Source organism: Meleagris gallopavo, chromosome 2, assembly GCF_905368555.1.
Source record: "Meleagris gallopavo chromosome 2, MGAL_WU_HG_1.1, whole genome shotgun sequence".
Lineage (NCBI taxonomy): Eukaryota > Metazoa > Chordata > Aves > Galliformes > Phasianidae > Meleagris > Meleagris gallopavo.
Genome location: NC_139405.1, coordinates 50,454,689 through 50,479,391, shown reverse-complemented (window position 1 = coordinate 50,479,391; position 24,703 = coordinate 50,454,689). Strand labels below are relative to the sequence as shown.

Genomic DNA, 24,703 nt, shown 5'->3' with positions numbered 1-24,703 from the left:
GCTCGCGTGAAATTGGAAAACAAAACTTCATCCTCATGGTACCAAAATCACTTCAATAATTTGACGCATTTTGCCACAATACAGTTTGTTCTGTTTTCATGACAGTCATACAGCTTGGACATGAAAACAGATTAATTAGTTTCACATTTTGTTCACATTTTCAAAGACTGTTTCAAATGGGGGTAATGCTGTCTCTGTCCCACCTTGCACTGACTCAGTGCTACAAACAGATGTCCGCAGGGAACATTTCCACAACAGTCCCAGGCTGCCGACTGAGACCAGCTCAAACCATGCTGCCAGTTCAGAAACAGACCTGAGATTTATGGCTCTCAGAGCCCCCTGAACAGAAGTCAATTTATTCCACTTATTAGTATGAAACAAACATTTTATGAAGAACAACATGGCTCCTACAAGAGATCTGTTCAATGTATGGTCTTTCTTAACTCTCTTCAGCCTTCAGACCAGCACCCCATCACCTTTTTCCCACCTCTGTGGCCCTAAGCCTGGGCTCTCTGCACAGGGTTACTCCTAAATGGCACAGAGGTGTGTTGCCTGCAGGCCTCAGCAAGAGAAAGCAGTCTCCATCCTGCTCCGACTCCTGCTTTCTATGTGCAGAAAGCTGTCTGTTGGGCACTGGAAGGATCTGCTGATCCACACAGGATACCACATCACAGAATATCTGTGACCCCACAAGAAAAGGCTTCCTTCTGGAGAGTCTTTGAGGCGGTGCCCAAGCGACACGTGTGTGTTAATGCATTTACATGTGCGAACAGTGATAGGGCATAGGAAAATGGCTTTAAACTAAGAGAGAGGAGATTTAAGTTAGCTGTTAAGAGCAAATTCTTTACTCAGAGGGCAGTGAGGCAACAGCACAGGCTGTTCAGAGAAGCTGTGGCGCCCCACCCCTGAAGGTGCTCAAGGCCAGGTTGGATGGGCCCTGGGCAGCCTGAGCTGGTGGGGGGCAGCCCTGCCCATGGCAGTGAGTTGGGACTGGGCAGACTTTAAAGTCCCTTGCAGCCTAAATCATTCTGCAATTCTATGATTTCTCTTCCCTTTGCTCAGTGGACATGAGCATTGAGTTACCACAGATGGGAAAGATGGTTCTCCACTGTAAGCTCTAGTGGGTTTGGGCCAGCTTTTAAAACTTATTTAAATAAAATGTGTTAGCAAGGGCATCTTGTTTGTTTGTTTGTTTATAAAACATTTTATCCTTTTATTTAAAAGGAGCCTGAAGGACCTGGCTGTTCCTTTAAGGCATTTTTTAAAAAGTCACAGTAACCACAAAGGAATGGTTTAAAACTACATACACATAGCTCTTTGTGCACACTTAACCAGGAAGAGCAATGCCCCATAAAGGTTCAAGCAAGCACCTGATCCACATTAAGGATCTGCCACACCTTTTTCTCCTTTCAGTCTCATACTTGCCTTTGAGAACAAGAATCAGCATAATTTTGCTCCAACCTAAAAATCAGTGAGAAGAAAGCTTCCAAGAATGCTTCAAACAAAAGATGACTTCAGGGTAACAGTAACGGGTGTAGAATAAAATCACCATTTTTGTTCTAACAAGGTTGAGATCAGTTCTCCTTTTTCTGTCAAAAAAAATGACAGGGTCCCAACTCATATAATAACATATTAAATCTGTAAGGTACGGTCCTTTCTCAATACATACAAACACATGCTACGTAAAACAATATATAATACAGCTATTTCAATGCTACTCGGAAAGTATAATAACCCAAAATATACATTAAACTATCTTAACAAAATAATATTTAATGATGACAGTTTAAGCTTGCAATTACATTACATCCTTGAGAGAAAAACAGCACTACTAGTTATGGCAAAAGATTTAAAACAGCAAAAACAACTGAAGCGTTTATTCATTTATATGCTATTTCAAGATAAAAAACCCTGCCAAGGGCAACACAAGTAGTATAACACATCCTTCTTTTTTTTTTTTTCTTTTAAAGAGCAGTAAAGGTTAAAAAAAAAAAAGTATTAAAAAGCATGGAAATGCCTACATCTACTGGCAATGTCTGATGATCAATGAATCTGATGCTCCTTCAATAAATATGCTTAAAAATAAAGCTCTTCCTTTAATGCCTTTTACACAGCAGGTCCTGGTTTGAAGAAGAGATGACTGAATCTGGCTTACAATACAGCTCTGTAGTAAACTATGCCAGTATTAGTATCAAATCACCCCTTAAGAAACTTCCTTTCTGCCATCAAGCAATCCATTTTACAAAGATCTGAACAACTTATAGCTTAAACATTCAAATAAATTCCATTCTCCTTCTTCCTCTCTATATTTATTTCAAGAATGAGAAGCCACTAGTCGCTGGAGCAGACCCAGAAATTATTTTATCCATTTACTTTTATTGACAAGATTGCATATTGCATCCAAGTGAGTCAAAGAAAAGGAGCAATAGCCTCATACATCCACAGTACGTGAGAAATGGAGATGAGAACCAATTCAAAGGCGCAACACAAAGAATTATACCTGACTGCAGAAGCTCACTCACATTCTAACAGTGCAAAAATACAACATTATCTGTATGAAACTTGGTATCAGTTTTCTTCACATAATAAAATAGTCAATACAATACACTGCAGGATTTCACATAAAATGAAACTGGTGGCACATAAAAGCCTACCATCAACCCAGAATAAACCCTACTTCCAGTTTGATAGTCTCCAAAACAAACACACTGGCATAAGCCTACAAGGGAAACAGAAAATACAGTAGGAAAAAGAAGGCAAATTACTGAGCTGTCCCCTTTCTCTAGCCTGGACTCTGTTATCTGGAAGTAAAACCTGTTGAATTACACTTCCATCACAAAGCATGTAGTCACAGAGATGGCTTATTTACCCTAAAACAGGACATTAAACTTCTGCAACTCGCAACTGCTCCTGTTACAAGCAAGCTTAAATTCCAGTCTGTAAGGAACTGAATAGGATTCACAGATGCCTACACAGACTGAGTCAGGAAAGCTGATCAAATTGTACAGGATATACTCTTATTTGCATTTGAGAATACTTTATCAGTTAAGACTTATTAAAAGTTTTGTAATTGAATTTTCTAACCAGCTCAGTCAATCTGTATGTCTTGAGGAGAGTGTGTAACTTTTTTTTCTGACAGCAAAAGTGAATGAGAAGGATCCTCTCAGGCATTTTCTTTTACCTCAGTACCTACAAGCAAACAAATCTTGTTTCTCCCTGACCATAAAGTGGAGTGAAAAATAATTTTTGTTTACCTATTTCTAACTGGGAGACTCTGTGCCACCCAAACTTCACAAACATTCACAGTAATTGTATTCTTTTTCCTAAATTAATACTTTTTACTTTTTTTCTTTCTCTTCAAAATCATTTCCCTTGTCAAGAAGGTAGGCAATCATAGTAAGCATTCTCCAAGACTGGGAAATAAAAGAATACCTCATTTTAAACCTGATGAGCATTTGGGCATCATTCAAGTTATAGATCATGAACCAAGTAGATGGTCTTCAAACGCAGTTTTCCATTGTAGCAATAGAATGAAAGGAATATCCTAATATGACAATCAACTAAATGCCTTCCATGTTACTGGCTACCTTGAGCAGCACTGTCCTTTTATTTATACCTCCTTACTGATATAACTTTATCTGTTGCCACATTTAGTATTTAAGCTGTAAGCGTTTTGGAGGCAAAGACAACCTTTTTTTGTTATGTACTTGTAGAACACTTTGGATAATAAAGTACTAAACCACAGATGAGGTTCCCAGGAGCTACTTCCTTATTATTGGCCATACTCTCTAGGATGAATATTTGTAGTTTACAGCTTACCTATGATTCCAACTAGCCAGTATGTAGCAAAAATGACTTCAGAGGCCACCTTCTCTTCTCAAGCCAACATACTGAAAGTATCAACCTGTACATTCCTCAGAGTTGGTGCAATTCAATAGCAGAACTTGTGAACACCAATTTTGAGCACAATAAGCAACAAAAATCAAGACTTTTTAAAAATGATTAGCAGAGTACAGAAGACAGGAATTAAATTCATTTGCAAGCCAAAAAGAAGAACAGAACTAAGGATGACAGAACTAGTCCTTGTACGATTGAGATTGCCTTGCATTTTCTAATTGATTAGATAAACTAATTAAATTCTAATTAAATTAGAATATATAAAACTAATATTAAAACAGCCATGAAGCCAATCTGGAGATAGGGAAAAGAAAAGAAGCAAGACCAAAGGTGTTCCAAACTACATTTGCAGATTCAGGCAAAAATGCAGAGACTACAGTTTCATGCTTGGTGCCTGGATTTAGACAATCAGGTCCTCAGAGTAGTAGTTTGGATACATCAAGGCTGCTATCTTCTACCTGTGAATCTCTCCCTGCCTTCTTTTTAATCTAATATTCCTGAAGTCTGTAATATATGGGAGGTTTTATTCCCATTTTGCCTTTACCCTCTTCTATGATTCCTGCTCTTCTACAATACCCTCCTCCACTTCACAAACTCTCACTTTACAGGCTAGGATAACAGTAACAACAACAACAACAACAAAAGTAATCGGAATGACTATCAGCAGATTTATCAGTATCTTGTTATTTCCTAAGTCCTCTATAGTCAGCATGTCTTCTATACTTCTAAACTAAAATACTCAATCCATTCAACTGACAGTATTTAAAATATGAAGAAGTGTCCGAGGCAGCAAAACCCATTTCAGTTTCACAAACTGTGATATGTAGACCGGAAGAGCTGTTTTTCTTCTCTCTCATAGGCTGTATTACTAAGAATTCATCTGCTAAGATTTTACCAAGATGCTTATGAACACTACTTTCAAGTTATAGACAATTCAAGCATTTAATGCCAAACTAAAAATGGAGAAAATTGAAGTCAAGTACAATATTTGAAGTCAGTTGTCTATAACTGACTCCATTATAACTTGAAGTCAGTTACCTATAGCTGATTCCTATAAGAGATGGAAAGATATGACATTTACAAGAATATCACAAATACAATTAAAAATTCTATTCAATAAATTATCCAGCATTTTAATGAAAAACAAGTTAACACTCGCAATGGAATTTTTAAAAAGTAGATGAAGAAAAATTAACATGTAATTACACAGTGAAATCACCACAGTTTAATTTTAAAATCAAAGGAGAGGAGTCTCCTGAATCACTGCTACTTACAATATCTTTTGTTAAGTTTACTTTGTACAATATTTTTATTCCAAACTAAGATTTCTACATTGTACCAGTATTATTTATTCAAATTAATCAGCCACACCTGACAGAATTTCTCCTAGTGATCTGAAGCAAGTGCTGATGCTTTCACTAATACCAGTCTTGAGTACAACTCACTTTTCTTAGATTTCCCAGAATGGTGAGCAAGCTTTAGCTTCATCTTTCCATTTCCAGACCAGCTCTCTGTGATTAACAGAGCAGAAGCTGCAGACAGAACTTAGCTTACACATGCAGCTTTATCAGCTACAAATGTCCATTTTGTTCAGTATCTAAAATCCATGTATTTCTCAAGCTCTAGGACACTACCACTTCTAAGTTAAAAACAGAATCATTTAAAATGAATTTTAATAGCTAGCACATAAGATACAATTCGAGAACTGAAATGCATATTGAATTATGGGTTTTTACTAACTGGATATCAATTATAAAAATATCTCTTAGAAAACTCCCAATGATAATGCAGCTGCAAAATGCCCTTAAATTGCCTGTCTTAAAAAAATGGACCATAGTGATCTGACCATATTAGGTGTAGGAGCTCTCAAAATCTGTTTTGTGAGGGAAAACAAAAAAAAAATAAGAAAGAAAACCCCCTCAAGCTCCACCGTCATCTGATCCACACTTGTTTTTAAATAGAGAATTAGTAGCTTCTGGGGTATGAATACCGGCCACATTCAAAAAAGCTGATGCAAAAGAAATCCCGAAAGCGTGCATCCATGTGCATATCCTCCAAGACTTTTCAGAAGGATTCTGAGTGACTCCGTGTATTTCATTTTGTTTGCACCAGCATAATCCTGAAAAGAGGTCAGACAGGCTCTGCTCGCCACGCACAGAACGTTTCATGCTCCAGGACAGGGCTTACCTGCTGGGCCTGGTATCTCTGCTGGGCCTGTGACAGATACTGTGCCTGGGGCGGCAGGTGCTGCGGCTGCTGGTTGTAGTACGGCTGCTGGCCCTGCTGGCAGTAGCCACTCACGCCTTGCTGACCATACTGCGGCGGTATCTGTTAGGAGAGTCAAGCAAAGCAAATGGTGAGTCGAGACACAAAGCTGAGATCAGTTACATCTGTAGGCTAACCAGCCTGGAGGCGATATCCTCGGCTACAGCCCTCACCCCCCGTATCTCATACTCAACAGTCAACATAAGCTCTTAGATCTTCCTGCCTGAGCAAGAGAAGCAAGCTAGAGCACTCTCTCTAGTCTCCCTTTTCAGAGAGGACTTCTAAGGAAAATGCCATCCTTCTCAACATCACAATCCCATAATGTCCAAGCTTAAAATACACAGGCAGTTATTTTAAATGTTTGCTCTCCATAGGCACACTAGTGAGGCACATCTACAGAAGAATCATTCTGCTGCAATGACCCAAAAGCAGAACTGGATGTAGCAGCACAACTCTAAAATAGACATTGAAAGAGAAATACCAATCTTTTCCAGAGCAAGAAAGCACTCATCTTTGTGATATTTTTTTTTGTCCATAACCCTCAAGGTTTTAGCTTTCAGATGTACAAGTGCATTTAAGCTTTACAGGAAAAACTTAGGGTTTGGAGGGACTTAGTTTTTAGGAAGTTCAATCTCTTTCTTCTACACCTAATATGATAAATCATTTTAAATAACAAATAAACCCAAAAAGAGCACAGTATAAAATAAACCATTAAAAGTCCTATGAATGGACAAACATGTGCATGTATTATACATTGAGAAATCCTCCCCACACAGAGAATTAAAGTTAAAAACAAAATCAAGTTTTTGTTATATTTTGTTATATGGATTTTCTGTAGCAGTTTAGGTGGTAAGCCTTCTATCAATAGATATTGACATTTCTTGAAATATTTAAAAGAGCAGACATGCAACAAGCCCAATTCTGTCTGTATCACCCATTTTAGTTATCTGTTTTCTCCCACAGACAGTAGTATTATTAATAATATTTTACATGAATGCTACATGCAACACAGGATTTCTGAAATAGATCTCCAATTGGTCCTGCACATCTCTGCCCTAAGCAAATATCTTGGATACCTGAGTACCTCTGAAATGCTTTGATCTTATAATTGTTCCCACTGAGTCCCTGATACTCTGATAAATCTGTTTACTCAACACACAAACACATACCTATTCTAACTAAAGTTAGCTTACTATATTCACTCAACAATACAGTGGTATTTACTGGGCAATAATAATAATATGAAGTCAAATTTAAACACATGTTTAGCTGTTTGGTTTTTTTAAACTATCACAACTTCATCTGTTTTCACAACTTTTGCCAGGAGCTGGTAGTCCTACACCTTGGTAGATCCTAAACTCAACATCTGAACCCAACTTTTTCTCCTTGCACATCAATTACCTTTGGCACTACTTCACCAAAATGTTTGTGTTACCACGTTAACCCTTTTTAATGAATATTTTTAAACTGAAGGGATGTGTTAAGAAGACTATGAGGTTCAAAAGCGTGAAACATGCTACTGCAAATGAAGACATGGAGAGTCAGGGTTATTGAGTAAAGCTGGTGAGAATGAAATAATGAAAAGAGGTTGTAGATTGATCAGGGTGATGAGTAGTAAACCCAACAATAAACTGCCTTCTACACATAGGGTGAAAGTGGTAGAGAAACTGGATTATTGGAATATCAAGCCTCAGACTAAAGCACCAACCGAAGTCCTATGGCAAATCCCATAGATGAAGTCAATTAGCAGGACACTTTTGCATCATCCCAGGAAACAAATACAAATGAAAGACAGCTGATGACAAAGTAAGACGTTAAGGAAAACAGCTCCACCTCTTGAAGTAGCAGGGGCCTGGAGTTTGTTTTCATCAGGAAGAACAAGTGTTGGGACTGCCAGGGATGGACAGACTATGGCTACACTGAGAACAGTGTGCTATGAAGGATCATAGGCAAATGGAAGATGGATTTCAACTACTTGCCTGTAGACTGAACAAGCGGAATACAGTGCAGAGCCCGAAGTATGAGATCAATGCTGAAGGCTGTTCCACAGAGCTGTGGCTAAGAAAGGCCGCACAAAGAGCCAATGCCTTTGGCTGAGTCCTGAACTGCAGGAATCGTCTTGCTCCAAGTCTACAGCTGCAGAACCACAACGTATCAGTGACCACAACACAGCTAAATTGAGCATCCCTACAGGAACAATGAAAACCCAGGAGTCTCCTGTTGTTGTTCTTAACTTCAAAGAGTCTACCTACATAAAAAGGAGAAAGCTTGTTAAAAGGAAGCTCAAACAGACAGCTAGGAGAAATAAAATCTGACTGGCAGCATCAAAGCTGCTTAACAATAACTACATGGAAAGCAGAGAACCAATATTCACCACCTTTTAAAGACCTGAGAAGAGCAAACGGGCATCAGCATGGCTCACAGTTGGTTTCCACAATCAAAAAGGCATCCTTCGGTAAGTCAACACCAAGCCCAAATGTAGAAAACAAAAAAGACTGTAAACTCTGGCACTTCAAATGTAATAAGGCAGGACAGAAGGAATTGGAAGAACAGCTAGAAAAGGGAAACAAGTGAGCAGTGAGTCATTACTTCAAACACGTCAGGAGCAGAAGGTCTGCCAAAGAGTCTGAAGTGCCAAGTGATGATCAAGGTATACAAGGAGATTCAGAGAAAACAGGGATATCACAGAAAAGCTTAATGATTTTTTAAAAATTTATTTATTTTTGTTGTGCATTAGAATGCACTGTGGAAAAACCTTGGGAGATGCTGGAATCCCTCTTCATAAGTGACTCAAAGAATGTGTCTGACTATGATGGAACTAATCATGGAGCAAACTGACAAATGAACAGTAAGTACTGCTAAAGATGATACACTGCATAGATCTAAATGGACTCAAGAACGAAATATCTGAATTATGAATGGTGGTATGTAACCTCTAATTCAGAGATGCCTTGGTATGCAAGAAATGAAGAACTGTTTAAATAGAAAATTAAGACTGCGAAGAACTGATGGCTTGTACTCATTTATCCATACAAGCAAGAATGAAGATGTGAATTAACAAACAAGGCTTTCCAAAGGAAGAATCCCTCTCTTCAGACTTTTTAGATTTATTAGAAAGGGTCAAATGCAAGGGTTCCAAGAAATGCAACGAGAATGATAAAGATGTGGAACAGGGGGTACATGAGCTAGAACCCTTCAAGTCTAGAAAAGACAGCAGGAAATGCAAATATAATGAAAAGTTACAAAATCATTGCATCCAACACAACTAGAAGGCATTAGATAAAGCTAGAAAAAGCAAACCTCAAAATGAGATACAGGAAGTTTCTCTAATCACAGAGGTAGTTGATATTTTAAACTTCTTGCCAAACAATGTTTTGAAAGATCAGAGTGTATGTGGACTACAGCAAAGACTGGACAATTTCAGAGAAGATACATCCTCGGAGGGTTACCAAATATACAGAGCCACATCTGGCTCAGGAAGACTCTGAGCTGAAAACAGCTGAAGGCTCGCAGAGTGCTGGGGGAAGTATCATATGCTTGCTTTGTTCCAACTCTTCTCCGGGCATCCAATTAGAGCGTCTGCTGGAGATGGGATACAGGCTACATGAAACCTTGATCTGACCCAGTGCAGCCATCCCCATGTTCTACCCGTCTCTTTGCAAAGCGCGTTTCTCTCCTGCAAGGGGGAGAAAAGCAAGGGAACGTTGACCTGCAGGATACCTCAGTAATAAATTAAGTAACCTAAAGGGGAAGTAACAGGGGAAATAACACCTTCACTGCCAATAGCTGGGGGACCGCTCCAAGTTTATAAATATTTTCTCTAGCGTTCTGCTTCCAGACAGTGATATAAAAGAGGGTACTGGGCTCTCCTTCTGACCTTAGGTATCAGTTACTTACATTGAATTTTTCCTCCACGTTCTTTCAATCTAAGTTTTTGTGTTTTGTTTTTTTGTTTTTTTTTTTTTAAATAACAACAACAATACAACCAAAAATAAAACCCCTCACACACCACAATCCTGATACTTTTGGATGTCATATAGACAGTGCAGCGACCCATCACTAATGCCGTAGTAGAACACTCAGTATAATTTCTGTGGCTATTTAAATAAATAACAAATAACAACATGCAAATTAATCCTCCTGCTTTATTGATGTGGATCACAAGATAGCGCTTATGGACAAATGTTTATTAAACAGCATATAAAGAAGCTTAATTAAAATCTCCCCAGAACAAAACAAATCTGAAGCCAATTACTTACAATGCCTGGAGTGAATGACCCAAGAATCATCTTTCTTCTTAAGGTAATAGTTCCCTCCCTTTCTGCATTACACCTACATTTGTTATGATGTACACAACATAACAGACCAGGATTTGGGAAACTTCAGCATACCTGTGGTAAGACATAGTTCTTGGGACAGTACAGTGAGAATGAGTTTGAATATATTTCTATGCAAGCACAGAAACTGTAATAATTGCTTTGCGTCCTGACTTGCAGAGCACAAATAGCATTATTCTGGGAGAAGTACGACTGACCACTGTGATCAAGTTACTCTGATGGCCAAGAAACAAAGGAGTAGAAGAAAAGAAGAATAAAAATGGCAGACAGAATGAGGAGGTGAGAGAAACTCAATTAAACCTGTAACTTAGCTCGTTATCTTTAACTCTTGGTTGAAGAAGGGGTCTTGTGGCAGACATTCTTTGTCCAGGAAATGCCATGATAGTAATGGAAGTTTCAAGCAATTTTTGCATGCATAATCCATAGCTAATGTCATAGGAAAAGGATTTTTAGATGACATTACAGTCATCATAATTTTTAAAATTAAAATGTAACAGAATTAGTATGTTAGCACAAGTACACTAATAATACCAGCAATATACAGCTACTGCACTTCTAAGCCATCCTAATGGCTAGGTCCAGTCAATAATGGAAGGGACTACATATGTACCCTATGATAAAAAGCTCCACCAAGCCACTTTGGGTCTCGCTTGAACATCTGTCAGCATGAGATGCATGTACCAAGGAAACAGCCCTGGCAGCACTGCCCATTGCAATGCTTCTACCTGCAGTCTATCTGGTGCTCAAAATATGAAGGCAGGCACTTCAGTAGCAGGCATCAGCACAGCTCAGAAGGATTGAAGTGAACATTCATAATATAAAAATCTGAACAAAGGTGGCGTTAAGCCACATTTCCAGAAAGAGAACTCCAATGGCAGAGGAGATAGTCAGAGGAAAGGGTGACTGTACTTGATGCAACAACGTACTTTGCTGAGAAACAGTGAAACAAACTCCAACACTGTGAAATAAGTACTGTTTTCAGAAGCAATCATCAGTAACATTCCACTTTCCTATTAACTGTAACACTGTAATCACATAGAAAGTAAAATACAAAATGGTTAGCAATTGGGATTCCCAGGGAGGTATACCTGATAATTCACTCTAAGAATTGAAGTAGTGCATTTGTGCAGCCAAGAAAACGTCATATCCAAATTTAATTTTAATTATCTTAATTTTACAGGGGTGACTTCAGTACTAACTATAAAGCAGTGTTACACAGTTTCCATTAAAACATCAAATAAAACTCTGGTCACCTTCTGAAACGTCTGCCCCTTCAGTCTTAAATGTCCAAATTCGAGCATCCACCAAAACGTAAGAATTTTCCCCCATACATTTAAACCAGGCATTTCTCCTTACATTTGAATAGGAACAGTCATATGGGAAAATTATCCTTTCACACACTTATAAAAATTCAGTTCGTATCTAGAACTTTCAAGTTCACATAAGCACAAGGCTTGAATAGCGCATTTAACTGCATTACAGTAAGAGGAGAATGTAACACGCTTGCAGCATAGGAAAATCCTCTGGCACACATTCAGTGGCAGTGAAGACTCTAGCACAGTTAGTACACTGTAGAACTGCATCCAACCCTAGTGTGCTTGTGCACGTACACATTTTTCTCACAATGGCAAAAAAAAATCTACAAGGAAATCAAGTAAAAAGCTGTGTTAATGTCAGGATTATTAATGAGAAGTATATAAGAAACCCTGACGCTAAGGCATTTTATTCAACAGTCTGCAAATTCTATTACTACTTATCACTTCTATCTTTGACCTTCTGACAAGACACTGGTTACAACACTCACTTATGTTACTGCCTTTCGTAGGCTACCTGCCTTCACATTTCTGTGTGAACTTAAAAATCTTATTAGAGACTTTAAAATATTAACATTGGGTCTGATAGGAGCCTAGAAGCAAAAAACAAAGGGGTAGAAATCACATTTATGTCACAGCACAATAATCCTGACTCCAGAACGCGCAAGGGAGCAGATTTTGCTGAGTCATTAAATGCAAGTCTACGTCGAAGACTGCAGTGCAGTACGCCGATCTGCAAACCAGCTCAGATACAGGAAGAAGCCTATACCAAAATCCATGCTACGTTAATTCACCTTCCTCTGCAGAAGGGTGAAATAGGTCATGAGGAGGATCACGCTCTTGCAGACAGGATGCTTCTTGTACACAAGCCAGTTAGTTTAAAAAGGTAGCTCCAGTATTTTCACACTGCGCTGCAGTCTGCAATGCAGTCATAGCCTGTACTACTGTAATGTGCAGGACGGAAAGGACAGGACTTCAAACACATGTCTGTAGTTCCTTTTTCCTCAAAAGGTGCACAGCAGCATGTGATTACACCAGCTGTCAGAGCAATGTACACGCCATCAAATACATACCTGTCACGAGGTGCTCTCTGTATACCATCTTATACTGTAATTTAAATAAAAGCAACGTGAGCTAATCCGTTATTAGTACAGGCAACTTTCCTCTCTATCAAAAAAAGAAAAACTATAAAAAAAACAGAATGTAAAAAACTACTAGGATTACATGATTAAAAAATTCTCCAGTCAGAAAATACAGAAGTTACGGTTCCAAAAGCAGCATTAACTGAGCCATGCTGCACATATATAGCACCTTCTATTTCTGATTTATGTTGTCAAAGACATTTCATAAAATATAGAGGATGTGAAATGTGGCTCAGTTAATGTGGCCGCTGGAATCTTATCATTTATGTTTTCTGACTTCTTAGCTGTGCAACCTTCACATCTTATTAACATAGTTTTTTGCATAGACTGTAGTATGGAATAGTACTTATGTTTTATGTATTGACATATTTTTGATGTACTGAGGTTTTGAATAAGTTTGCTATTCTTCACGATGAGAGCCAAATAAATAAAGACTACCACCACAAAATACTCAATCATTTATAAGGAAAAGCAATATCTCGCCTTCCAAAAAAGAACACTTTGATTCCCTTGTCAGAAATTGATGAAAACTACCTCTGCTGTAAATGCTAAATCTATGCCACTACCAGAACCACCTCCTGCCCCTGCCTTCCCCTAAAAACAGCAAACAAACAGAAATAAAAAAAAAATCTGCATGTTTTAGATGAGCTAAAATTAGTTTCAAGGGAGAAGTAAACAGCTGAATCTAAAAACAATAGGAAGATTTTTTTCCTACTTGAGAGATTGGTATTGCTGATTTGTACATTGATTTAGTTAGTACTAATACAACATTTGGTCCTTTTTGTAAAGGAAGAGATGAAAATATGATAATCTCTAGCAACAGAATTCCATATCATTATAGCCATCCCTTCAGACCAATACTGTAGAGAATATTAAAACTTGGCAGTATTTTTTCTTTTTTTTTCAGAAGAGCTATTTTAGTGTGTTATATTATAAGTACAGAGAAATCATAGCATCTATACACACACACACACTTAAATGAGTCACATATCTATTCTTATACTCTGCTTTCCCTTTTTTCTTTTTTTTTAAATGATAAAAACAAATGGGATCATGTAATCTGCTTAAGTTTCCATTTTACAAATCAACATAAAAAAAGCACATCAGAACTGCCACAACCAGTGCCAGTTTTCCTGATCTCTACAGTGTCTCCAACGGTGCTTCATTAATAAGCATAAAAAAACCTTATCCCTTACAGCATTAATAGCGTGAAACTCACCTATGAAGTGTCAGCCATTAGCTAAAGAAAAACACAAAAGCTTGTGTTTAACCTAATTTTTAATCATATACAGAATAATTTATGGAACTTCCTGCTCATCTACAAAACTATCCAGCAGTTTTGGTTCCCAAATCCTCTATTTGCCATTTATACTGCAGGAAGGAATACAACAGCTTGACCGCTATTTCATAAATGATGGTTAAATAAATGAGTTTAAAAAAAATACACACGCATCAAAATTTTTTCTTCAGACAAGCTGTGCAGTGCCATTCAAATCTTCTAAAGCAAGGAACACAAATGAGAGGTATGGGTTGAATCTGAATAGCAGGTAATCTAACTGCATGAGTAATTTTCCATTTTTATACATTTATACAGAGGCCTGACACAAGTATTGGAAACTGAAAAATCTTTCTACATTTCTTCTCACATACTATCTTGGTAGCTGGAAGAAATGCAAATATTACTATTTAATTGCAGCAGAAAAAAGGAGAAACGCACACGCCTTGTTTACAACTGCTTCCCCAGCATCTTGCACACCCTCGAGTTTCCCTTCCTTCTTCCCGTCTCTTTCAAGATTGAAGGAGAGTGCTTTCTAATTCACTTACGTGTTTCTCCATCTTGATGAATACCGTCCTCGCCATATCGAAGTTCAATGGCTATCAGAGCTAAATCATCTGAAATCATTTAGAGCCCTTCACTGTACCTCTTAAAAACAGCAAGAGAAGCATATAAAATGTTTTCCACAGGGAGTGATACAGTGTAATCTTTAGCAACTCATGCCCTTCTTCTCTTCCTACTCAAAACTTGTTGAGTTTCACTAGACTATGGGGTGTCATGGACCTTCACAGTGCATGCACTCACTCTCCTATAGCTGCTTATTATCTCCTTTATTTATTCCTCTGTCTCTCTACTCCCCTACTCCACTCTGGTCCATTTGAGTAGATCTGTGGTGATGGATGTGTTTGCTTATTCTAATATCTCACTTTTGATGTTCCAGTTTCCATCCTCCTGGGGCTCCAAGTTCCTTGAGAAGTAAGTTGAATGTAACATTAAAAATCTACAGATCTGTTCTGGGAAATCATCATGCCAGGGTGCCTCTCTCAAGTGCCTGCACACAAATGCATGCAGCACGTGGAAAAAAATATGGTCAGTTATGAGATGCTGGTGCAGCTGCATGTGTTGACATCATGGAAATGTGGGGGTATGGCTCCAATGATGGGAGTGCTACAAAGGAAAGACACAGACTTTTTAGGAAGGGCAAGATGGGAAGGTAAGGAGAGAAAGTTGACTTTTATTTGAGAGAATAGCTGAAAAGTATGGAGCTCTGCCCAGAAATGGATAATGAGGGGCAAAGACCGAAGATCAGACCAGTATGGGTGACAATGGATGGGCATCAACTATAGCACACCTGACCAGGAAGAAGTCAACAAGAGGCTCAGCTGGAAGCACTCCCATGTTCACAAGTCTCAGTCTCCATGGGGGATTTCAACACACTGGCATCCACTGGAGGGGCAACACAGCAGGGTATAAGCAACCCAGGCTGTCCACTAATCCTGGACAGCATTAGTGACAACATCCTGACAAAAAGTAGAGGTCCTCTGCTGGATCTCATGCTCACAAATGAGAAGGGGCTTACTGATGATGTGAAGGTTGAAGGTAGCCTCGGGGACCATGAGAGATGCAACAGAGGATGCAAATGAGCTAGGCTATTTTCAGCTATGCCCAGTGCCAGGACAAGAAGCAATGGGCATAAATTGGAACATACAGGAGATTCCATCTAAACATCAAGAAACACTTCTATACTGTGCAGATGATAGATGACTGGTACAAGCTGTCCAGAGATGTTATAGAATCTTCATCCCTGCAGATATCAGAAGTCAACTGGATATGGTTCTGGGCACCCTGCTCTGAGTAGCTCTGTTTAAGCAGAGATGGAACCAAACAGACACAGAAGTCTCTTTCCACCTCAACCAGTCTGTGATTCTGTGTTCTATCTATTCAGCTACTACAAAGAGATCAACAAAGGGTCATAAGGATTATGAAAAGACAGTTGGGACTGTTCAGCCTGGAGAAGAGAAGGCTCAGAGGAGCTTATCAATGTATGTAAGTATTGGAAAGGTGCAAAGACAACACATTAAGGCTCTTTTCAGTGATGTCCAGTGCCAGGACAAGTGGAGTTGACACAACTGAAACATGGGAGATTCTCTCTGAACATCAGGAAATGCATATTTACTACGTGAGTCACTGAGAACTAGAGCAGATTGCCCAGAAACTTTGTCAAATCTCCATCCTGTTCTAAGTGAGCCTGCAGGACTGTTCAACCAGATGACCTCAAAGGATCCCCTCCTGCCTCGACCATTCTAAGATTCTGATCTAATGGTGTGAAGCTGCCCTTAACATCTCAATTTAGTGTACTGGTATGAAATTCCAAAGGACAAATCCAGTTTCTGGTGTTGAACAGAGAATTCCTCTGGTTTTGACCCAGTCTCTCTTAATGAGATTGACACATTTGGGTTAGCTCTGCCAGGTTCTGAAGCAGTGGAGCAGCAGGTTGTTGTTATGCAAGTCATTGCCAGTTCACTTTTCTATGGGATATCAGCCTTCTAAACATGAAAAACTTGTTATGTCCATGCAGCAGGAGAAAAGATTTACAGCCCTTTTTGTTCTCATTATGGATATCAATCCCCAAATAGTGTCCATATCATAGGAGGTCAACACAAAAGACATAACCACCCAAAGCTATAATTTAGTTTTAGCAATTTCTGTGACAAATGCAGTTATTTGTACAGTCCAAGTTCTGCTAGTTCCCCCACTAAAGCAAGATCAAAATCATACTTGTCATGTGGACACTAAAAATTCCCCACAGCAAGGAGTTCTGAAGCAAGCAGAATGATTGGCTGAACCAACTGGAAAAGAAAATCTGATTATGTCTCTACCAGCCTGGTATAATGCTCTGCTGGATGATAATAAATTAACTGCCTAAGATCAGGATTTCATTCCTACAGTACTATTCCTTAACACCAATATTCCTACCAATATTGGCAAAAACTCTGAAGTACTTATGCTTGCTTGGAAGAAAAAAAAAAAAAAAAAAAAAAAAAAAGCCTCTACCCCAAAACCTTCATATACAGAGGAAGATTCAAAGATGTAAATCTTTGTGCTGCTTTTTTTTTTTCCCCCCCCTTTCTATTGGGAACAGATAAAAAACAAGTCAGTCTCTTAAATAAGATCACTTACATAATGGGCTGAACAGTACATCTTACAATTATAATACAGCTATGACTTCAAATATTGCTGGAAGTATTTTTAAAAGAAAATTTTCAGCCTCTTCCCTGTGCTCAAAGAGTTCAGATATTTGAATTATTCTACTTCTATTATTTAATTTGACCTATTACTTAGCACTGGAAAACATCAAAAGAACCCTGACAGAAACATCAAAGACATCAATCTTATAAATTCACAGTTGAAACCATATAGCACACAATAATTCCTTAAATAATTACATTTTTATTATACTCAGAATAAGATGATTATTGTAAATTATTCCTCCTATCTGTTACCACAAGTAAGTCTTAGAAACATCTGCTAAATAGAAGTATCTGACTACAGATAATCCAATTCATTTAACACTGTCCTCAAAATGGAACAGAAAAACAAACAAGAAACTTTGTAACATCACTTACCAGAAGACCAGTTCAGACAGACTGAAAACTGCCCACTTAACTAAAGAATCAACCATCCAGTTCATTCCTTGTGCCAAGCTACTTAAATCCTTTCCTTTTTTTTTTTCTTAATCAACCTCAACTCAAATGTTACATTTTATCAGTCAATCTTTATAATATCTACTATTCTTTCTAGACATTCAAGTATTTCTAGTGTATCTACACATGCTCCTTCCCTTTCTTGGAAGCTTAAAAAAAAAACCTCCAAGCAAGTCTGGTCGTTTTGTGCCACTATATGAACACCTACTTTTGTTTTTGAGCATCCACAAAACAAATTCTTACACAAAAAGTAAAATGCTTCTTTCTCATTTATGGCCAGGCTGAAGTCATACCTATCCGTAAACAAAATTAATACACAAGTGTATAATTGTAGTTTTATGCTCAAGTACCCCAATTATGCACTTTAAAACATTTTAATTGATTTATTAGGAGCAGTCAATACCTCCAAACTACAAAGTCTGAAAGAGTGTGTTCTGTCAAAACTGCTGCATTAAGGGGAAATTTTTCAGTTAAAAATGAAGAAACTAAATCAACTTTGGCTTTTTATTCCAAAACATCCAGATTGTAAGGAACAGTGAAAGCTGTCTGGTGCAGTGCGTTTCACCAAAAGTAACAGCCAAGCAGGAAAACAAGAAGTTCATTTTACTTTTGTATAATAAAGGTGTCCCAGGTAGCTTTGTCTTACACTGCTTACTACAAAAGGGACCCACACTAAGCTGGTTCAGTAAAGTGCTTAAGGATGCCTGTACCGTTCCAGTGAGTACTCTGCATCTTCCTCATTTCACTCCCAAAATGATCTTAATCCTCCCCCCCCAACGTATTCTTTGAGTGTGTTAAAATAAGCTTATTAAAAAAAAAAAAAAAAAGGCAGCAGGAGGTGACTTTTTGTTTGTTTGTTGCAAAAACACATTTCTTTGCATATGTGGTAAACAAAGGAAACAAAACTCACATGACTTCGCACAGATGTGCATTGCAAGTGTTGACATGATGTGCCATGCTTTTTCATCCAGATCGATTCAAATGTGCAAATTCCTGCATTGTTTAGCTTACTCTATGTTTTTAAATACAAACTCCCAGGAACAGAGAGGAAGATAGAGACAGCATGATTTTAGCTGTTTCCTATGATAAACATAATATCAAGTTCTTAAGAAGTAAGAGGTTGGGAAACTTGGAATGACAAAAATTGCAAACATAACTATAAAGTAGATACTTCATTGCATAAAGGAACAAAATACAAAGGAAAGAGTTTCAGGTTGATATAAAGAAGATGATGTGGTTGAGCCACGTTAGCAAACACTTTCCTCAGTGAAAAGAAGAAAATGCATATGGCAACCTACGGAGAAAAAAAATCGGTGTTCTGCACAAATCACACGGGAGATGCATCACCAAAGACATGAGGAGAGCCTACAGTAGGGCCACAGTCCCAAGCACCAGTCAAAATACAGAAGTTGCTCTTGCAGTTCTTCTCAGAGTCAGGGTGGTAAACTCTCCCACAGGTAATGAAAAAAGCACACATTCTCAGGAGAGAGCCATTCAAAGCCACAGGAAACAGCTGGATGCAGAAATGCCCCTGAGCTCTACACCCACTCCACAGCATGAGTTCCCACCTCAGGAACATCTCCTGCCTGCCAAAATGCACGGTGGCCCAGGGCAGAAAGGTGCTCCCTGACAGGCAAGGTAGCACCACAAAATGCAGGACTGCCTCTTCTGGAAAGACAGTAAGACGCAGCAAGGGTTGTTCACCTTTTGTACAGCACATCAGAGATTGGAACACTGAGACACATGGCCTACAGCACCAGACTAACCCAACTGTGGCTCCAAAGGGTCTGCTGCCTTCTTTTTTAGCCCTAGCCCATCAGACTCCCAAGGCTGGCCCTAGAATTTGTCCAGTTCTCTATGAAGTCACTGTATCACACTTACAGCTTTGAGCGGAGAAGTTATGGACAACCTTCTGCTTTGCTGGCTTAGAGCACAGAGACAACTCAACATGGTCTGCCGAACCCAGAGGTGACACAAGAGAAGTGGCACTGCAGCTACCAGTTGGGTTGGTTTTGGTTGCTACTGAACTGCAGAGTCCTTGGTTTTGGTTTTCCTGGGCTCTCCTGATCCTGTGAATCCTAATCTACAATTTTCACTTTCCAAAAAAAGCACAACATAACATCTACCAGCATCCAGAAGAGAGATACCGTGCCACAAGAACATTGCAGTCCAAAGCTAACTGCAGGAGAAGCCTCTCTCCTTGGCTTTCATGAAGGACACTGGATTTTCAGGTCTCCTCAAACTCAGACACAGCCATTCTGCCATAAAATACAGCCCATTTTATGCTGCAGAGCAGTCATTGCAGCTCTCACCAAGGATGGCACCCAAGGGGAGGGACACACACACATAACTCTTCTCTCCTGCCTTGCAGGAAGCAGAAACAAATAATTAATGCATTTCAGGGACATTTTTATCATGACAGTAAAGCCACTTTAAAAATGTGAGTGGATAATACCTGTTTTAATTAGTTTTTGTATACTGATCACAACTGCATGTTGGCAGTTGGAGATGTAGATATCATCTGGTTCAGCAACGTTTTCTTACTGGCTGCAACACTGTTCAGGAATGAGTTTGTAAGTTTAAATCAAGCTTCTGATTTTGACACTGCATACGTATTCAAAATGTTTCAAACAACAGGTCAATATTTCTCAGTGGCTGTACATAGCTTCAGAGCAGAGAGTTCACATGCTCCAAACGATAAGAGGCAAGCTGCATTTCAGTTTTAAAAGCAGGTATTTTCATGACTTTGCTGGCTCTGAAATATGTAAAGCTGATTTTTGAGAGTATAAAACTGGGGAGAAAAGCTGAGGAAGAAGCACTGCCTGTTTTGGAGGGAGCACTTACCCATCTGCCCTTCTGGCCAGAGATTTAATAGATTTCTATTTTTATAAAGGACATAAGGGGAGGGGGTGGCTCCATCAGTTTCCTACAGAAACCCAGCTGCCAAACTGGATGTGCCAAAGGGGAATTTTAGGGAATTTTAAAGAGATAACCTCTGCTGAGACTGCAATGTCAGCTTTGTAACCTCATGACTGGAACATGTGCAGTGAATGCTGGATTGAAAAAGCTGTGCTATGGGAGTTGGAAGAAAGAAAAGGAGGAAACACGAACAGCGTAAACTGGGATCATTACTCTGTGATGAGAAGGGGACTGGAGCTCAAAACCACTGTTATTTCACTATGAAAAAATACATCTATAGAGAAAGCTTACTTTGATTTCAGTATTTGTTGATAACCTATGCTCACTCCCATCCTCTCAGACCGAATACACTTTGTGCATTTTATGCTGATACCATCGTTTCATTTAACAGTTCAGTTGCAGTGTATTTTAAACAACGCATGGAGCCAAACTGACCTCCAGTTTAAATATTCAGCAGAGGAACTGGGGGGAGGCAAGGATTGAGCAGTGAAACAAAAGGGAGAGGAATAGGAGCACTGGAAATTTAAAAACAAAGACAAATACACAACAAAGCCTATACTTTTTCACAGTCTATATTTTCAACTTCTATTCAGCTTTTGACCTCTCAATAGATTAAAAAAAGACAAAACGAAATCTCCTCAGTTTAAAATTATCAAGAGTCCTTCAAATGCTGCAAGTTTACAAAGAACAGATGAAAGTAAGAATCTACGACGTGTGATACTATTTACTCACCAAGGTCATGATGTCTGAGGAGATTTAGTGAGCTAAGAAATGTGTAAAACAATAGTCATTTAAAACCAAGATCAATATTCAAAACAGTAATAACTGAAGCAACTAATGAAGACAATAAACACAAACACTCTCAGTGGTTAATAAAAATACTACTACTGAGGAATAACATCAAAAGAATTTTAGAAGAATTTTAATTGGGGATTTAAAATTGGAAATTTTTACTTAAATGAGACAAGTACATTTCTTGCTACATTACAGTAACAGAACAGTAAGGGAAGTCCCTATTGCATAAGAAACTACTACAAAACTATTTATTTATTTTTATGATAATCTTTTTTTTTTTTCATCTCTTCACATACAGCAGCAGCGTGCTTGCAAAATGTATCTGTTTTATTACATCTAAAATAGATGGGAAAAGATGATGTCACCACAGAGAAGTAGTAATAAATACACTTTTGCAGTGAAAGCAGGAATGCTTTATGATAAAATATAATAACTCTTTAAAATGAACAGGAATGTTAAAAAGGTAAAATAAATTAATAGTTTAAGTTATTAAAAGTGATCTACAAATCTTTATAATCCAATTCTCTCAACAGTTGTGATTAGTGATTGATGAATGCCCTTAAGTTATAAACCTACAAAAAGAAGCTGACTTCAAACTCAAAATGTGTGTGTTCTGTTTAGATTAGAAATTTGGAAATATTAAGAAAAAGCATTCTCAATATTTTGAGTTAGGTTTGGGGAAGCTTTGTTTGTTTGTTTATTCTTTTTAAGGAAGGTATCAACTAGGACTCTTAAACACAACTCAAATTTAGTCTCACAGCATAAGGAAAATGCTAGCAGATGCCATCTTAGAACATGTGAGAGTTTAGGAGTTTAGTTGCTCCAGTGTTTTTCTTCTTCCTGAGGAGCACTTCACTGTGGGTCTGCTCACTTGAGAAAAGACCCACCAAAATGCACTCCTACCAGTGAGCCCAAGAGGTATAAGAGAAAGCCCAGAATAAGCTCTGTCATGAATCGGGTTAAAAGCATCTCCGCAATTATTTCCTGTGATGACGAGCATCTTTTCAGAAGAAAAGGAATGCAATCAAATAATTAGCACCCAATCCAACCGTTCTGCGTGGAAGAGGAGCACCGATTTAAAAGCACTTTGTTGTTCATGAATGATCTGAAAATAAATTTCATCTTCAAGTCAAAAAAGAAAGCAACTTGCAACATTGTGAGTGGCTCTTCCAGTGGCTTTCTAAAAGAAAAGCTTGGCAAAGTCAGAAATTTTTGCTCTACCAAAAAAAAGCTATTTCTATGATGTACAGTAAATCTTTACCTCCCTCAATTGGGAGGCAGGTTTTTATGCCTTTCAAAATTTATTATGTCTGCTTGACTGTGCTTTCCTAAAGATCCCCTTCAGCTTCTGTTCCAACAAGCAAGTGAAAACTCTCTCAAGTGCAGTAATATAAAAGGAGTAGGAAAGAAATTCAGTACATCAACAGGGCAGGAACACAACATAGTGCAGTGCTTTGCAGAACCGCACAAAGCACATTACAGCTGGATTCACGAAATGAATGAATTCAAAGTAGTCGCTATGTAGGTCTTATAATTTATTAAAGTATATAATATAAAGAAAATCATCAAGCAAATCCCAGTTGAAATGCTTAGGTTTCCAAAGAAGCCCTACAAACTCAGCGCAACCTAAAACCTTTCCTATACATCTCCGACGCTCACATCCTTACTTATTCTCATTACATGTTATTCAACAAACTGCTATACATTTTTAAATTTTAATCATACTAATAGTGCCACGGAGCTCAATGGTATCCAATGGTATCACCAGCATAACTAGTGATGCACACAAATGTATGAACTGAGGATTTATGCTGCAATATCCTTGGGGCAAGGAATATGGAGTTGTTTACATTTCACAAAGAAGTACATGATTCTGTCAGCAAAGAGCGCATAAACAAAGATTTCAGTTTTAAAATATTCACAGATCATGGATGTGAAAGAAAGCCACCAATACACTCCTACCACTGAGCCCAAGAGGTATAGGAGAAAGCTCAGAATAAGTTCTGTCATGAATCGGGTTAAAAGCACCTCCACAATTATTTCCTGTGATGACAAGGAAGTCAAGAATGGTACTATATGAGCTACAATACAAGAAATTTGTAATTATTTGGAAGATGAAGCAGGAACCATTTTTTCCCTGCTAGCCATTCTCAAGTGTTTCTTCCTGCTTTTGCTGAAAGCAAGGTGATTCTAACAACATAAAAGCAACTATACTACTACTAAAAAAAAAAGACAATCTACTAACTATTCTTTGCTTACATTTTTCCTACTTTCAGGCTTATTCATTTAATACTAAGAGGGGAAAAAACAAAGGCACTATCTGAGAAAAAAGTAATAAAGCAATGTTTTTTTTTTCCTGAAATTTCAGCATATATACTGCAATAGGCATTCAAGACCATTTCCAGTCTTGAATAAGTTTGTTCCTCATTTACAGAGAGCACAGCAAATTCTGTCTTGATAATTTTAATTATTGGCACTCTGGTCATGGTTTTCTAAACCGAACCAATAATGAGGTACACAAAGCAAGCAAGGCACACGGAAACAAAAATCAAAGCACTTTCAGAAAACGTATACCTTGCTAATACATGAGGATTGTAGAGTTCGGTTTGACTGCCACGTATTAGCAAGCATATCAGCAACTTTTAGAAGCTGAATTGATTATTAACATGACATTTTAACCACAAGCGAGAAAGTAAAGCCACACTACAGCAGAAATTTTCTATGAGTTTGACAGCGGTGATTTTGAGAAATAGCTTTTCAAGTTCATAGTAAAGGGATTTTTTTTCATGAGCTGAAAATAGTTTTATTCCCTTATGTCAAATAACATTTATGTTTGAATTACGTATGTGTAATGTGTACCATACAACAAGAAGAAAGACATGAAGCAAAACATGACCTTACAGACATGGCTTTATCATCACACAGAACTGCTTTATAAATAATGCTGAAGTAAACAGTGTATAAATAACATTTCTCATATTGACTGTTAAATACACTGACAGAACCAAGCAGCAGCAAAACGCTGCTTATCTTAAAAATATCCCTGCTTTTACTT

The 24,703-nt window shown here is 38.2% G+C and overlaps 1 protein-coding gene across 7 annotated transcripts in view; it reads right to left on the bottom strand.

Annotated features, from left to right (window-relative positions):
• The window catches only part of ARID1B (AT-rich interaction domain 1B), a 316,149-nt gene that overhangs the window by 233,740 nt on the left and 57,706 nt on the right, over positions 1–24,703 (bottom strand). For all 7 annotated transcript variants that reach the window (XM_085217103.1, XM_085217106.1, XM_085217108.1 and 4 more), the window contains exon 3: positions 6,085–6,225. In XM_085217103.1, coding sequence (XP_085073229.1) covers positions 6,085–6,225 — 141 coding nt within the window. The remainder of the gene's footprint in view (positions 1–6,084; positions 6,226–24,703) is intronic.